This window comes from Gloeophyllum trabeum, assembly GCF_000344685.1.
Source record: "Gloeophyllum trabeum ATCC 11539 unplaced genomic scaffold GLOTRscaffold_00004, whole genome shotgun sequence".
In the NCBI taxonomy this organism is placed as follows: domain Eukaryota; kingdom Fungi; phylum Basidiomycota; class Agaricomycetes; order Gloeophyllales; family Gloeophyllaceae; genus Gloeophyllum; species Gloeophyllum trabeum.
The window spans coordinates 1116317-1129897 of record NW_006920413.1 but is presented as its reverse complement, the minus strand read 5'-3'; the positions used below and the strand labels follow the sequence as shown (position 1 = coordinate 1129897).

Here is a 13581-nt window from a genome sequence, read left to right as displayed (position 1 = left end):
TTGTTAATATCATGCATCGTGCTCCGGGCCGCGATGTGGACTCGGGACATCAAATATATCGTACCAGTATTAGATCAATGTTCATACAGCGTGAGCAATAGTATCCCTAAACATTGCTTCGAACTCCTCCGTTGTCTGTCCAATGACACCGAATGCATCCTGCAACGTTCTTCCGAGATAGTCCAGCTCTTTCGTCACACCTTTCATTGTAAGCGCATACGCAAAGAACAGGAGTTGTCTGGATCCTTTGACGTCTCGGTTCTTGACGACGTCAAGCGTGCGGATAGCGTTGACCTGCAAATATATTAGTAATCTGGCAGAAAACCATGATTCCACCACTCACCAAGTGCTGTCGCGACTCTTCTGCGGGCGGTAGATAAGGAGGTAGGGGGGCCTTGAGCCTGAACGCGGAAGAGAGCGTTGAGAAGTACAGGATGATGTTCCCGACCATCTCTCGCCGTTCTCTATTGACAGGAATGATGAAGTCACGTCGAACAGTCTGACAAAGGACATCAGCGGTCTTCACGTTCCGCAAAGATGCATCCTTACAGTGAACCTAACGGGTGTTGAAATGGTGAGCAACGCGTCCTGGCTGAAATAGTAGTAGGAACATACCATTCTTCTCGGGTAGTTACGCATCTCATGCTGTGAAGTTTGTCCATGATGGTCTGCAAGCTCGTCAAGATGTTACGATATAATTTGACGGGAAATGGCCCCTTTAGCCGGGGTTCGTGTTGAGACTGGTTGAGTAGACCTTGCATCTCGATGAGCTTGATCTGGAGGTGTAGCTCCCTGGAGAAGGCGGTCAGGAACAAACGGAAGCGAATCCTCAGCACTCACATAGCCATGAACTCTCTGATGGAATTGCTTAAGTGTATCCGTGCCTGGCTAGACAGAAGGGCTGTTTCCTCGTTAGGTGTACTCTCCCCCTGGTCATCGTCTTGCGTATCTGGTGCATACGAATTCGAAGCGACCAGGCGCGTATACAGCCATCCTAGGTTCAAACAGAAGCTGAATAGTAGTTAGACGGGGAGCATATCAAACAGTAGCGTCGAAAACAACTCAACTCGCCGAGCGCCTTACTAAGCTCTCTACGAGCTTCCGCAGGCCACCAGAATCTTGATACAAGGAAAGCCCAAATCACACCGATAATGACAGCGACTGAACGGTGCATCGCAATATATAGCACGGGCACATCTCTCTGGCGAATGTTATAGCTAAGGGAGTATTAGTGTCGTCTTCCACATGAATACGATGTTACACACCAATATAGACACGTCAGATTGTACGTCAGCAGTACGAAACGACCGGTTGTGGCATATTGTGGCTTAGCGACTATAATGTAGAAACAAGGAATAGCATAGAAGAAACCGAAAATTGATAAGACGACGGGATTCTCGGGAAATAGAGAATAGATGCCGGCTGCCACAGCCGCCCCGAATCTGCACCAGCCACGTAAGTCATGATATCAAATATAACGGGAATTCCTGCATACAGTGTTCCAAGAATACGGTGCACAGCCAGGAAGTTTGTCTGGGCATATAAATGAACGGATCGGACAGTTTAGATACGGCTGCACTCACCGCGCCAATGGTCGGGGAGATGACTACGAAGAACTAGGATGCCGGTCAGCAAACCAGAGGAGGAATGGTGGGCATTACATACCGATATCAACGCCCATTCACCCCGATATTCCATGAACGTAGGTCTCGTAGCGTCAAAGAAGGCGGGCGCAGCCAACATAGCAGTGGCCATCCCGGCTTTAATTGCGTATTTTACGTCGCGCTCTCGCATACGTGATCCCCACTCCCACAACTTGTGCTTGATTTTGCCCATGGTCGTGAGCTCCGACAATGCCGGCGTCTGGATGGTATTCGGCGCGTGCGGGCGTACTTTCGGGAACGAGGGAATGGTATGCTTGCGTTCGGGCACGATGTATGTCGCTACGTATCGAACTATAAGTCCACCAAACGTGGGTAACACTGACGTGAGACATACATATGCGGTGCTTCAAGCTTCCCCCTCCACGCTTTTCAGCGGGGGCTTTACCCTTCACTCTCCCAAGGATGGCGACTGTGCCTGACAGAGCCTTCCATCTACCCCGAGCAAGCCTGGCCTTGTCAATGCTGTATATTCGGGACATGGCATCTACAAGAGACACTAATTCCCGCGCGAATTCCTGCAAAGTAAAGATGAAGCTAAAACTGGTGAGCAGGACCGCTGTGGTCGAACTGCTGGAGTGCTTACAAGTATACAAGAAATACGTTCTCATGCTCCGTACCCGTCAACATCGTGTTTTCTTCTAGAAGATTGACAGAGGATCTGGAATGCTGGTACGTGGATTCACCCCGCCGGTAGAGCCGCATGACAGCGTGGTTGGAAGTACTCTCGAAGGTGAATAGTGCTCGCTCCAACTCTTCAGTCAGGTCGCTGAACTCGCTCGGTTTGATGGGCTCCTTGTGGTTGAAGCGCTGTCGCTGCACGAAGGCTTCCTTCAGTCGTCTAAGGCAAGTGGTACATGTGTCCTTCAGCGGGATCAGCTTGGGTGTAGCAGCAGGTAGCAAGAGAACTCCAAACGCACAGTGAGGGCTTTCAGAGGAGGTCCCAAATCGTCGACGAGATCACCGAACATCTCAGCAGCGGCCTTCAAGACTTCATCTTCGTCCGCGTCCTTGGAGGGCAAAACATCTACCTCCACCGTCTTCCCCTTCCCGCTGTCCGGTGTGAGACCATCTGCCTTCTGTTTACGACTTATGGAAAGACTCTTCAGTACCACCTTGCCGTCATGGTGAGCTTTCGCCAGTTCATACTGGAGCCCAACGCCGCTCCTCAAGCCGTTCAGGTGCTGCGCCAGCCTGTTGAGACTGTCCACGGCATCTTGATATGCTTTCCCTGAGCTCTTTCTGCTATTGCCTGGGCGCTTTGACGGGCCTCCAAATAACCACTCCGACCGCGCTTCTTCCAAATTCTTCTTGAGACTAGTGAAACTCGCTTGGTGACTATCTACCGCTTTCTGTAGCTTATCCCTGCTAGGCTGATTGGCGTCCTCAAAAAGAAATGTACTGGTCATCATTTCAAGAAGTGTCGTGAAAGAATCGAGTGTTTTGACCATGTTAGCCTGAAGATTCGACATGGCGCTCTGTGGCCACAACGAGTAGCAGACGATATTCGAGATGCATGCGCCAACTGTGACTATGAATGCGACCTGGAGGAGGGTTTGCAGACCACCTTCTTTCACGATACTATAAATGAGGGTGAGCGCAAGGTGTAGGCTGCCCTATAATCAACTCTTACACAACGAAGAGTATTATCGCAATCATGCTGCAAGCTGTTTGATAGTCTTTAATCATGTATAACCACTCTCGAGGAGTAGCTAGACGCACCGGGATTGAACGATGGCTTTGCCATTCGCACTTTCATCCAGGCTACGGCACTCATGCTAGCTCCAATCCATAATATTACAAGAACGTCGGCTAGCCATTCCCATCCTGGGCGGACTTCTAGCCACCAGAACATCGACATGCTGCTCAGGCAGACGAAAGAGGCATACAGGAGGCCCATTAAGAAGAAGGTGTCAGCTTCCAGCATCGCGCCGACCGTTTTGGCCGGATTGAAGTACACTGCACTTTAGACAGGGATACTGTAAGGTCCACCGTCCCCATCACAGCTGAACTTGTAGCTCACACTGTAGCAACCATATGCCCTGAAGGCGCTGGCCGTCCTTGTCCGGCAGACGTGACATCCGAGATGAATCCAGAAAGATAGGGCGAAAATGTGAAGAGGGATCCAAGGAAGTACGCAATAGCACACTTGAGTATATTCCGCTGTAATGGCGAAAGGGCCGGAATGTGTGAAAGATACGTTCCCTTGGTCAATGATGAATCGAGTGATGCGCTCGAAGAGGTCTCTTGAGCGGAATCGTATTGAACAGAAGACTCCAACGAGCCATTGGCATGGACATTGGACTGTTGCTGCTCAAAGGGATCGGGCATGTTGTGGTCGGACATAGGCGACTGAACAGTACTTTCCGTCAAAGGTTCAGCGGACGCTGTTATGTAGCCCGGAGACTCGAAGGCCGGTAACGTTTTGAACGACCTGGCAGAGGATCGAGGGGTACCATAGTAACTTAAACTGCCTTCGTTTTCCATGACGGACCCGAACAACGACCACTCCGACTTGGCCGCTGTGTGGTCTTGCAAGCCGAGACGTGCTGACTTGGGTGTATTATGAACGCCAGTGGTGGTAGCTGACCTTTGTCTCGGAGACCGATAACCGCTCCTGATAGATGAACGACTGCTAGTCAAACCGTAACTCCGGCCAGCAGAAGGTAACACCGTTAAATGCCCATCGGTGTTCTGCCTGATCTGAGGAGGTCGAGCGGCGAAGCTGGATTCAGTGTCATCCCGAGTTGAGATTCCAGGTGGTATTGACAGAGAATGCTCTCCGATGGCAGCGTTCCCCGACGTTTCTAAGTCCTCGGCGTGCTGATCCTCAGTCAACAAGGACGCCATACTACAAGGCTGACACGTGCTGGTCGTTCGGGTATTGACAAGGATGGAGACTAGTGTTCAAGCCCAGCAACCTCACTACGGCAAGAGGTTTAAAGAGGTAGTGCAAGCTCAAGTCACGTATGCCCTGACTATTCCGTATACCGGGATTGCATTGAGGGTGCACGACGTGCCAGAACTGTCGAGAGTCGCGAGAGAGAGAGCATCCGCGTAAGGGAATTATGTCGCACATATCTGCTATTTGCGGAACATAAGGCGGTGCGCCACTTTCGAGGCGCGAGATGGCCTCCAGGCAAGAAAAATCCATAGCACCTGCGGCAGGGCTCGGATTGACTTAGGAATTTGTACATAGGGGTTTTCAATATAGAAAAGAAATGTGGTAGCAAAGGAATAGCGAAAATCGGCCCATGAGAGGTCCATAGAGTAAGGGTGCTGTGGAGGCATTGTAGGAACAGTAGCCGGTCCATTGAAGGGGGAGAAAGTGACATATCCCTTCAATACTTCATACACAGACTCAATGTATGTACAGAATGCTGAATTAAATCGGCGAAGCATGAATACTGCACACAGACTGTTTGACATGCCAGTTACTCCTCTTGAATAGTCATTTAGGTGCAGAACTTCTCAATATTCGTAGGGGCCTCGTAAGTTTACCAAATACTCTAAGATGTCTTTCAGAATCATATTAAACTACAAAATAAATTAATGTTCCCTCAAAGCAAGCTCGTACAAGTTCTGCAGGCTGGTCAACGGTGCCCGAGTTATGCCCGAAGGAGGCACGACGTGTCCAGATACCGTGACGTCACGCGATAAATGAGTTCCCACGAGCGCGCCGGCGCGTCTCGGGCAGAGCTCGGGGACAGTTCTCGAGTCTCTCAATCGCTCTCTCGGTCCCAGGACTGCTTTATGAATACTGCCTCGTGCGTAGACATATATGAATAGATGTTTGGTCACCCGATATGAAATTTCGAGATCCTTATGGATTTTGAGAAGCTCTGCACCTAAATGACTATTCAAGAGGAGTAACTGGCATGTCAAACAGTCTGTGTGCAGTATTCATGCTTCACCGATTTAATTCAGCATTCTGTACATACATTGAGTCTGTGTATGAAGTATTGAAGGGATATGTCACTTTCTCCCCCTTCAATGGACCGGCTACTGTTCCTACAATGCCTCCACAGCACCCTTACTCTATGGACCTCTCATGGGCCGATTTTCGCTATTCCTTTGCTACCACATTTCTTTTCTATATTGAAAACCCCTATGTACAAATTCCTAAGTCAATCCGAGCCCTGCCGCAGGTGCTATGGATTTTTCTTGCCTGGAGGCCATCTCGCGCCTCGAGAGTGGCACACCGCCTTATGTTCCGCAAATAGCAGTAAGACAGTTGCTCGTCTACTAATTATAAGTAAGTCTTATTATAATAAGGAGGCGCAGTATCAAGCCTACAGCAGGAGCACATCTGCGCCTCCAGCCTGCAGGTGCAGCTGACTGATAGTCCAGGTTGCCTCTACTCAAAGGCCCATCACCAGATGATAGCCCCGCCTCGAGCCACAGCTGTCTCTCATGTCGATGAAGAGAGTGCATCCAGACACCCCGTACCGCCCGAGGCAGTTCCGAGCCCGACAGGCAAGGTACTCTTTTTTCTAATATTTGTGTCAGCAACAGCAGTCAGACTTCAAAAGACTAGGCAAACACCGGGTTGAACTATCCTATAGCTAGATTATAAGAGATGACGACACTGTCAATAGCTAACTAATAAAAATAGTTATATGACTATGCTAAGTAGTGCTACAAGTCCGCATTGTGCAAGGTCCGTTATCCGTACACGTACAGTAGTGCAAAGTCCGCGGAAAGACAGAGTCCATTCCTCCTATCCGCAAAGTTAGTGTCAATGTCCCAAATGTACTAGTGTAACGTGGACGGTAAGCGTAATGAACGTTTCGTGAAAGATCGTACGAGAAGTCCGAGTCCGCATTTCGCAAAGTCCGAAAGAGTCCAGTATCTCAGTCCGCGCGCAGTCCGTAAAGTCTGAAGTGAAGTCTGTAAACGTGAAATGTCCAGAGTCGAAGTCTGCCGGAAGAGAGTGGGCGAAACTCTTGACGCCGCTCAGCCAACCAGTCTGATCCCAAGATCCTGAGACGACTCAGATGCTGGAGAGCATCTTCTGCACCTCAGCTGCCTGATAGCCTGTATCCATAGTTAGCGTGATAAAGCACTCCCGTCCTGTCACGTACCAAGTAAGGGGAATCTAGCTCCGAGATTCGACATGGCGTATTGTATCAGACCGATTTCGTTTCGCACTTCCGCACTACTCTGAAGTGGCCAGGACGTCTCCAAGCGAGTCTTCTCGCTGTTGAGAGCGTTGGCAGCAGCCATCCAGCAGGGCTGAAGACGGCTTATCGGAATACATCTCGCAAGCCCAAAATAGAGGGACTTACACCGATGATAGGATCAAGGAAATCGAAGTCGGTCTCCGAGATATGCTTGATCACGGTCACGCATGCACTGGCGGCTCTCAAGCACTTCTCATGCGAGAGGGGATCTTCTGGCGCGAATCGGTAGTGCAGATGGATCATCGCGGCGTGCGCAATGGTGTGAATTACAATAAGGGCGTGCTTCTCGTCAGGGATCGTCCCATCTAGCTGATGCACAGGAATCAAAGTCGTCAAAAAGCGTGAAATGGTATGCTCCAGGGCCAAAAACTCGTCGCCCAGCGCGTGCGAGTCAGACAATCCTAGATTGGACCCGAAATCAGACCTAAAAGTGGCAAAGGCCGGTGGGGTCTTACTGAGGTTCCAGTTCAGAGATAACTGGTTCGCGCTCTGCAGCAAAGCCGAAGATTTTACCCGCAGAGCACGGAGTGTGAAACCCCCAATCATGTTTAGGCCTTGTCCCTCAAGGAACGTTCTGACAGTCTGGATGCTTTGACGATCATCCAGCTGACCCTACATCCACAAAGAGACGCTTAGCCACTCTCATAACCTGGTTATATTACCCACTTACCGAAGCATACTCTTCCATGGTCTGTGGCCAGGGAACGTTAACCGAATTGCACGAGTCTCTCTCATCATGGATGGCGACAGGTCGCTGCAGTGCTACGGACCAGCAGCGATCGAGATCGAACGCCTGCCAAAAGGTGAGGATCCGTTCACCTTCCTCCACTGTGTCCCTCGCCGGGTCGAGCTGGAACAGGCAAAGGGGCTCCCATCCGCCCACGTTCAGCTGCTGATGCGAGAGTTTGTGAAGCCCCCATTGCACCGTAAGTGAGGCTGCGGCACTGGCATGGTAAGTGCCCTCGAGAAGCCGTCCATTGGCAAAGAAGTAGATGGATAACAGGCAGGAAGCTTGAATCACATCCAACACCTTGGACGAATTCTTGAGCGCATCACCCATTGACTCCAGTGCCCCCGACAAATAGTGCGACTCGTGCTGACTCAACGGGCCGGGCCGAGAGAAGAAGCAGGACCAAAGGTAGATGGAGTTCATGAGTACCGGATGGTGCTGCTCGGATCGTGGCAGGGTAAGGCTCTGCCTCAGTCGATCGACATTCAGTCCAAAACCGACTTGGTGACGGTGAGGCAAGAAGATCTCGAGTCTGCATGAACGTAAGCGCTTCATGGCGAATCTGAAGTGAATCAAATAGTGCTCACAGAAGCTGGGCAAGCTCGAGTGGCGGAGCTCTCTCTTCTGAAGAATAGGCAGTCTCGCCAGTCAGGGTAGGAGATGAATACCTCTATCACGAGGTGTTAGCTGTTGGAGAGCTCAAGTCACGAAGCCCAATATACGTACCGAAAGCTGACCCCACGTGGCCTGAGGTGAACCAGCGACGTCTGGTATGACTGTCAGCAGTGGCATGCGGCTCTCGATACTAGGGACAATACCTATGGGATACGGCGAAGGGGAAGTGAGGCTGATGGCACTTGGCGAGCCGGCACTGGATGACGAGGACGAGCCCGAATATTGAGAGTGGGGATCGAACAGCGTGACGGAAGGGGACGTGTATTCAGGATCCTCAAGCTCTCGTATCCTTTGCTCAAGGCGAGCGATGTTCTCACGGAGCAGCTGTGTCCTAGTCTTGCCCTTCCCGTCGTCGTACTCGCACTGGTCACCCTTCTTGGCCCGTATACACTGGTGGCAGGCAGGCTTCATGCCATCACATCTCTGTGGGGGCGGCAGACAAAATGAGACATGCAACGCAGTGACAGCTGTCAATCGAAATTACCATCTTCCTTTTCCTAAGGAGGGGGGTGGGGGTGTCAGCCCGTCAAGAATCATGCGTGAAGGGTGGAGGCGGCGTACCTGCATCGTAGACATGCCTTCCCCCGCTGAAGAGTGGCGTTTGGCCCAGATGAGCTGTTTGCCACGGATCCTTTCTCGGCCATTCTGAGAGAGTGCGGTGGGCTTCACGGCAACAAGGGACGAGACCTGGACAGACACGGAAGGCGAAAATAAGAATAAGAAAATAAAAGGAAGCCTTGAGCAAGATAGGCGGGGCTTTCGGAAAGCAGACGCGCTATGGATCGAAGGCTATAAAGAAAAGAGACAACGCATGAATAAAAAGAACGACTAGGAGAGGGAGAGAAGCTGGAAGGCCTGCCGAGTGTTATAAACCTCAGGATTAGGTTTAGTTAACCCAGCACTGCCCTACCGACCCTACGCTCGGAAGCTCGAGCATGATTGAGATCTCTAAGGGGCACGTCGCCACGCGAGCACCCGATACTAATCGCCCCCTTGGGCGACGGCTATTTTGGCGACTGCCGTGCCTTCCGAATCACTTTTGATGCCTTCGGATCTGGTGCCAAGACAGTCCCGTGAATGTATCAGCCAGCCACTGCCGCACTGCTCGGACGCTCCTTTGTTTGACTGCCATCCTGGCCTGCCTCTGTCCTTGCTCGACGGACTGTAGGAGCGTGCCCGGAACGTTCGCAGTCGAGGCGTATTAGACTACAAGGACCCTGACAGAAACGACGAGCTCGCGTTCTACATGTGACTAGGGCACTCTCGCACAGCGGTCAGTTCAAGCCGTTCTTATCCGTAAAATCCATCATCTCGGCTTCTTAGTATTGTGGTCGGAGGATGCCGTGAGGTTTGCGGCCTGTTTCAATGAACGCGAGGACTCAGATAGGCACTCATACACAGCGTATGATGATGAACCCGGCAGGACCGTCGACATCACAGTCTGGAATACTGGTCCGGTCGTCCAGAATGACTGGCCAGACGTTATCCAGCTTCACCCAGCTCCCAGTGTAATACTTCAGAGGCCATAATAGCGCGCTGGACTGCCTTGTAAGGCCGCTGGGTCGCGAGTCAAACGGATGAGGAAGGCGATTTACGATCACGGTTCTCGGCTGCTAGCCGTCGGAGATCCTCGAGCTCCTGCTCACAACATGAATTTGCGGGCCACTCCGGCCTCTCCCGTTCGGGGTGGAAGAAGGCGGCATCAGAACTGCACCGACGTGAGCGCATTCGCTAACGCAGACCCACCTCGCGTAGGGTTACATACATCATACTGTATAGATTTTAGTCGAAGCGCCGTAGGCTCTCAACAGTTTGCGACACGTTTTATGAGCGATTCGTCGGAAAGTCTTGACCTCCGAGGTTTTGCCCGCCTTCGGTACGTTAGGCACCGTCGCGGATAATGGATTACACGCGCAACATCTTGCATGGAATTGACAGGTGCACACGAAAAAAATGTGGCTATACAGTATGGACGAGGAGCTCGAGGTTGCCAGTATCCAACTCTGAACGCTTCCTCCATTCAGGCTGTAATAGCACTTGCAACGACACGCGCGAAGAGGAGCTCCTTACACCCTCGAAAACTGTCGAAGTGCGGTCTGAGATCACGCGTCTCATGTTGCCGGTGGACTGCCGGTGACAAGAGCAATCTGAATAACGAGCAGCTGCACATGTACATCCTCCTGTCGCCATGCTGCTTTAAGGATCGCCCGCTGAATGTCTCGATGGATCCAGGGTCCGGTGCATGGTACGGTATAGACCCAACTCGCCATCGCAGAACGGAACGACCGACATATTACCGATATGCCACTACGGGACAACTCGGCGGTTAGACACCCAGATCTGTCGGTGGAACGCGAGCCAATACCTGGACGAAAATCAAGAGATAAGGACATATGTGTTAGTGGCAGTCTACATTTTTTGTAATCATTTAACCAGTTCTACGAAACAATTGTTCGACCGGACGGCTTGCCAAATGGTCCGCCTGGGCGGCTTGTGTGGCCAGCAATTCAGACTCGGGTGAGTGTGTCGCGATCCCTCATACTTCATACGAACATTGACGGCTTCGTGAGCTGGGCAAGAGGTACTGAAGAGACCAGTCTTTCGGCGATCTTTGCCTGCCGTGGGACGGAAGTATCGAACAATAAAGGTATGCCCTAATGAATCATCGTATATGTCACTGACTTCTATCCAACCCGTATCGGAGATATCATGTCACCGTCTCGCATCCAAAGTTGTGGAATAGACGTAAGTGCTGTTCCGATCATCCACTGAGATCCGCGACTAAAATATTTTATCGAAACGAAGTGCGGGGTCGCCTAGTGGTCGACGAGCAGATAGTGTCCCCGTGTGATCCACGAACGAGAAGATACACAAAATTTTCCTGCTCCAGAAGGCGGTTTGAGACGCGTGTACCGTACACCGCCGCCAACTCTCGACATGCCGTTGCTCACCACGCTTCAAATTATGCTTGGACTTCCAAGTTGCTGCCGCGGGCCACTATCCTCACGAGCTCCTTGTTGGCGCGTACGATGTGCGGTGGCTGTGATATGTCGCAGGCTTAGTGTCGTATCCCAACCGCATGATCCGTTACATTTTTTCATCACTGGACGATATCAGAGCCGGAGGACAGATTAGACCTTCAAGGGGGTGGCAGGGCGTGGAGTGTCCATCCGTTTTTCGGCCTTACAGGGTGAGTGCGAAAGTCGCCTCGATTCCAGGGTTTCCCTGCGATGCAGATGGGAAATTTAATGGAAGGGTGGAATCTACACGATAATCACTTTTGCACTCGTTGTACGGCAGTCCAACTGGCCAACCCGGCACGTATCTTTCTGGACATCTGGCCTAATGCCCCTTAGGGGAGAAGTGGGATTTGGAAGACCAGGAGCGGCTACAAACGGCAAGTGGTAATTGTCCCTCAACGACCGCCCCCTCCTCGAGATCGAGTGCCAATGGTAGCCGACCAACGCACTTGCCGCAACCACCCTTTGGCCGATTTGCCGCCAACCTCCGGACCGCCGTAGGCTTACCTTGGCTTCGTCTCGGCTCACTAAGGAACCCAAAAACCCAAAATTCTTGCTGAGCCCCACGACGCCAGCCTATGTCTTACGCACTCTTCAACGCTTGTGTCGGGACCAAATAGCGGTTGACCTCTTCCCACTTCACCCCGTCATGCAAAGTTCAGTTTGTGGTGGCATTATCCTGTAGCGGTTTAACTCTGGTCCCCTCCACCGGCGCGCCACCTCTTAAGGGTCAGCTGCTCACCGGGAGTATTTGCACTGTAGTGTTATGCGACCTGAGGGATTTCTGAAAATGCATGTGTAGCCGCAGTGTTGGCGCAAATATTAGCGTAGCGTGGTCAAGTCCGCCCCACGTCTTCCGTGCACTTGAGAATTTTTGTAACGACATCAGCTTCTGCCCTTCTCACACACCATCCGTGGATTCTTAGGGAAGTGGCTCCGACATCAGTGTTGAAAGCCGTGGCCTTTGAGGAGGCACAGACACTCTTGTCAATCTTGGGAGAGCTCCAGGTTCGTAAGCATGTAAAACAGCTACCAGTTGGCACTAAATCTGAATAGCAGTTTGCTCATAGTTTGCTCATGCTCGGGGGTGGGACAATCTGGATTCAGGCTCCAACTTGTACAGCCTGGTGTACGAGGTCAATGGCAGCCCCCGAAAGGTTAGAGTTACCTCGCTGGTGAGTGGTCAGGTCATCCTCATTCATGACTTATGTGCGGCGGTAGGCGCCAGGAACACTACCCGTCGAAATGGTCATTGTGAATGAATCATTGAATGTCGGGTACGCAGGATCTTCACTTAGCTACCAGTTAACCCTATCACTGTATCAACACTGGATCCAGGATTCATCTGTTACAGGATTCTGCGGCTTCGCTTTTGCTACACAGCCGCATTACCTGACGAATTACGACGCGCCGGGCATGATAGGCTTCATTAGACTTGTACTACCTCACTGGGATTGATGGTGTGCCTCAAGTGGGGCTTAGTGAGCATGCACACCGCTATGTATGTTAGGACTGCTCCTCCCAGACTTGGACCGCAGTGATCTTGCCTCGCACTTGGACCATCTTCAGCATCCGAAGGCCCGTGACATGACTGGCACGTTTACAACGGTGCCAGTGGGAGAGTGACTTCAAAGTGATATTTGGCAAGGCACATGTGCGTACGCACGATGGGTCGTTCCTGGCGGAAATTGAAGCAAGGCGCAGGTGTTGCGTGCAGCGTCTTTCAAGACATTCCGGCTGCTAAGGAAACACCCAATCTGTGTGGGGATTCTGGGATGTCCTCCGTTGATCGATTGATGTTGCGTATCGTCACCACATGGCTCGAGCTTTGGACCCTTATAAATGTTACACGAGCCCCTGCCGTTCCCGTTATTCTCGGGGATCGCTGTTTCGATTCTTCCAAGCTGTGCTAAACCTTGCGAATGCTGTGCAAACCTGTCCTGCATTACCGGCGGTCTAGCCGTGACGTCCTCTGACCCAAGACTCCCCAGTCCCAGGTTTGTTCTTGCTCATCACGACCTTTCGGAGTCTCCCGCAAGAGCCGTCGGTTCGTCCTATTCTGAATCATTCTGCCTTAGTGCAACCTTAGTGGGCTTATTCATATTCATCGATTAGGCTGACGAACCTTCGTCCGGTGTATTATACTGTATGCATATCTGATTCTCATTCAGCCACATCCGAAGTCTACTGACTGCGAACACACGATAGTATCAATATCCGTTCTGTGCATGTTGCTGGAGTAGTCACGGTAGGCACGAAAACGTAAGTAAGTTCATCCGATGATGACTCCGAAGGGGAGCAGCAAGTAATGG

General features: G+C 51.5%; 3 protein-coding genes across 3 annotated transcripts; 1 reads left to right on the top strand and 2 right to left on the bottom strand.

Moving 5' to 3' along the window:
• Positions 1-81: 81 nt before the first annotated feature.
• Positions 82-3624, bottom strand: GLOTRDRAFT_73697 (uncharacterized protein; the record flags this gene model as incomplete). The annotated part of the gene is made up of 16 exons (XM_007866087.1): positions 3384-3624; positions 3295-3328; positions 2777-3242; positions 2582-2692; positions 2248-2525; positions 1999-2198; positions 1666-1943; positions 1584-1616; positions 1496-1533; positions 1266-1442; positions 1068-1217; positions 841-1011; positions 616-792; positions 550-556; positions 344-499; positions 82-294 (listed from the first exon to the last, which is right to left on the bottom strand). The coding sequence occupies exons 1-16, from the start codon at positions 3586-3588 to the stop codon at positions 82-84; spliced, it is 2694 nt and encodes an 897-aa protein (XP_007864278.1). The 5' UTR covers positions 3589-3624.
• Positions 3625-6165: 2541 nt separating this feature from the next.
• On the bottom strand, positions 6166-9152 carry GLOTRDRAFT_73695 (uncharacterized protein). Its single transcript, XM_007866086.1, has 10 exons — positions 8811-9152; positions 8734-8746; positions 8393-8672; positions 8301-8341; positions 8162-8244; positions 7515-8106; positions 7300-7456; positions 6950-7245; positions 6746-6896; positions 6166-6698 (listed from the first exon to the last, which is right to left on the bottom strand). Exons 1-10 carry the CDS (start codon positions 8891-8893, stop codon positions 6655-6657), a joined length of 1740 nt encoding a protein of 579 aa, XP_007864277.1. The 5' UTR covers positions 8894-9152; the 3' UTR covers positions 6166-6654.
• A 746-nt stretch (positions 9153-9898) lies between these two features.
• GLOTRDRAFT_92267 (uncharacterized protein) lies at positions 9899-12727 on the top strand (the record flags this gene model as incomplete). Its single annotated transcript, XM_007866085.1, has 10 exons — positions 9899-10125; positions 10188-10382; positions 10482-10646; positions 10686-10766; positions 10954-10994; positions 11306-11439; positions 11550-11653; positions 12196-12277; positions 12340-12444; positions 12491-12727. 10 exons carry the CDS (start codon positions 9899-9901, stop codon positions 12725-12727), a joined length of 1371 nt encoding a protein of 456 aa, XP_007864276.1.
• Positions 12728-13581: the final 854 nt, after the last annotated feature.

What these genes read in the sequence shown, in the direction of transcription:
- GLOTRDRAFT_73695 (XM_007866086.1), bottom strand. Translation starts at nt 8,893, where the DNA reads ATGGCCGAGAAAGGATCCGTGGCAAACAGCTCATCTGGGCCAAACGCC. An exon ending in CCCTTCGCCGTATCCCATAG is followed by an intron (nt 8,342 to 8,392) that starts GTATTGTCCCTA and finishes CAGTCATACCAG; the next exon opens with ACGTCGCTGGTTCACCTCAG. An exon ending in TCCTTGATCCTATCATCGGT is followed by an intron (nt 6,897 to 6,949) that starts GTAAGTCCCTCT and finishes AGCCGTCTTCAG; the next exon opens with CCCTGCTGGATGGCTGCTGC.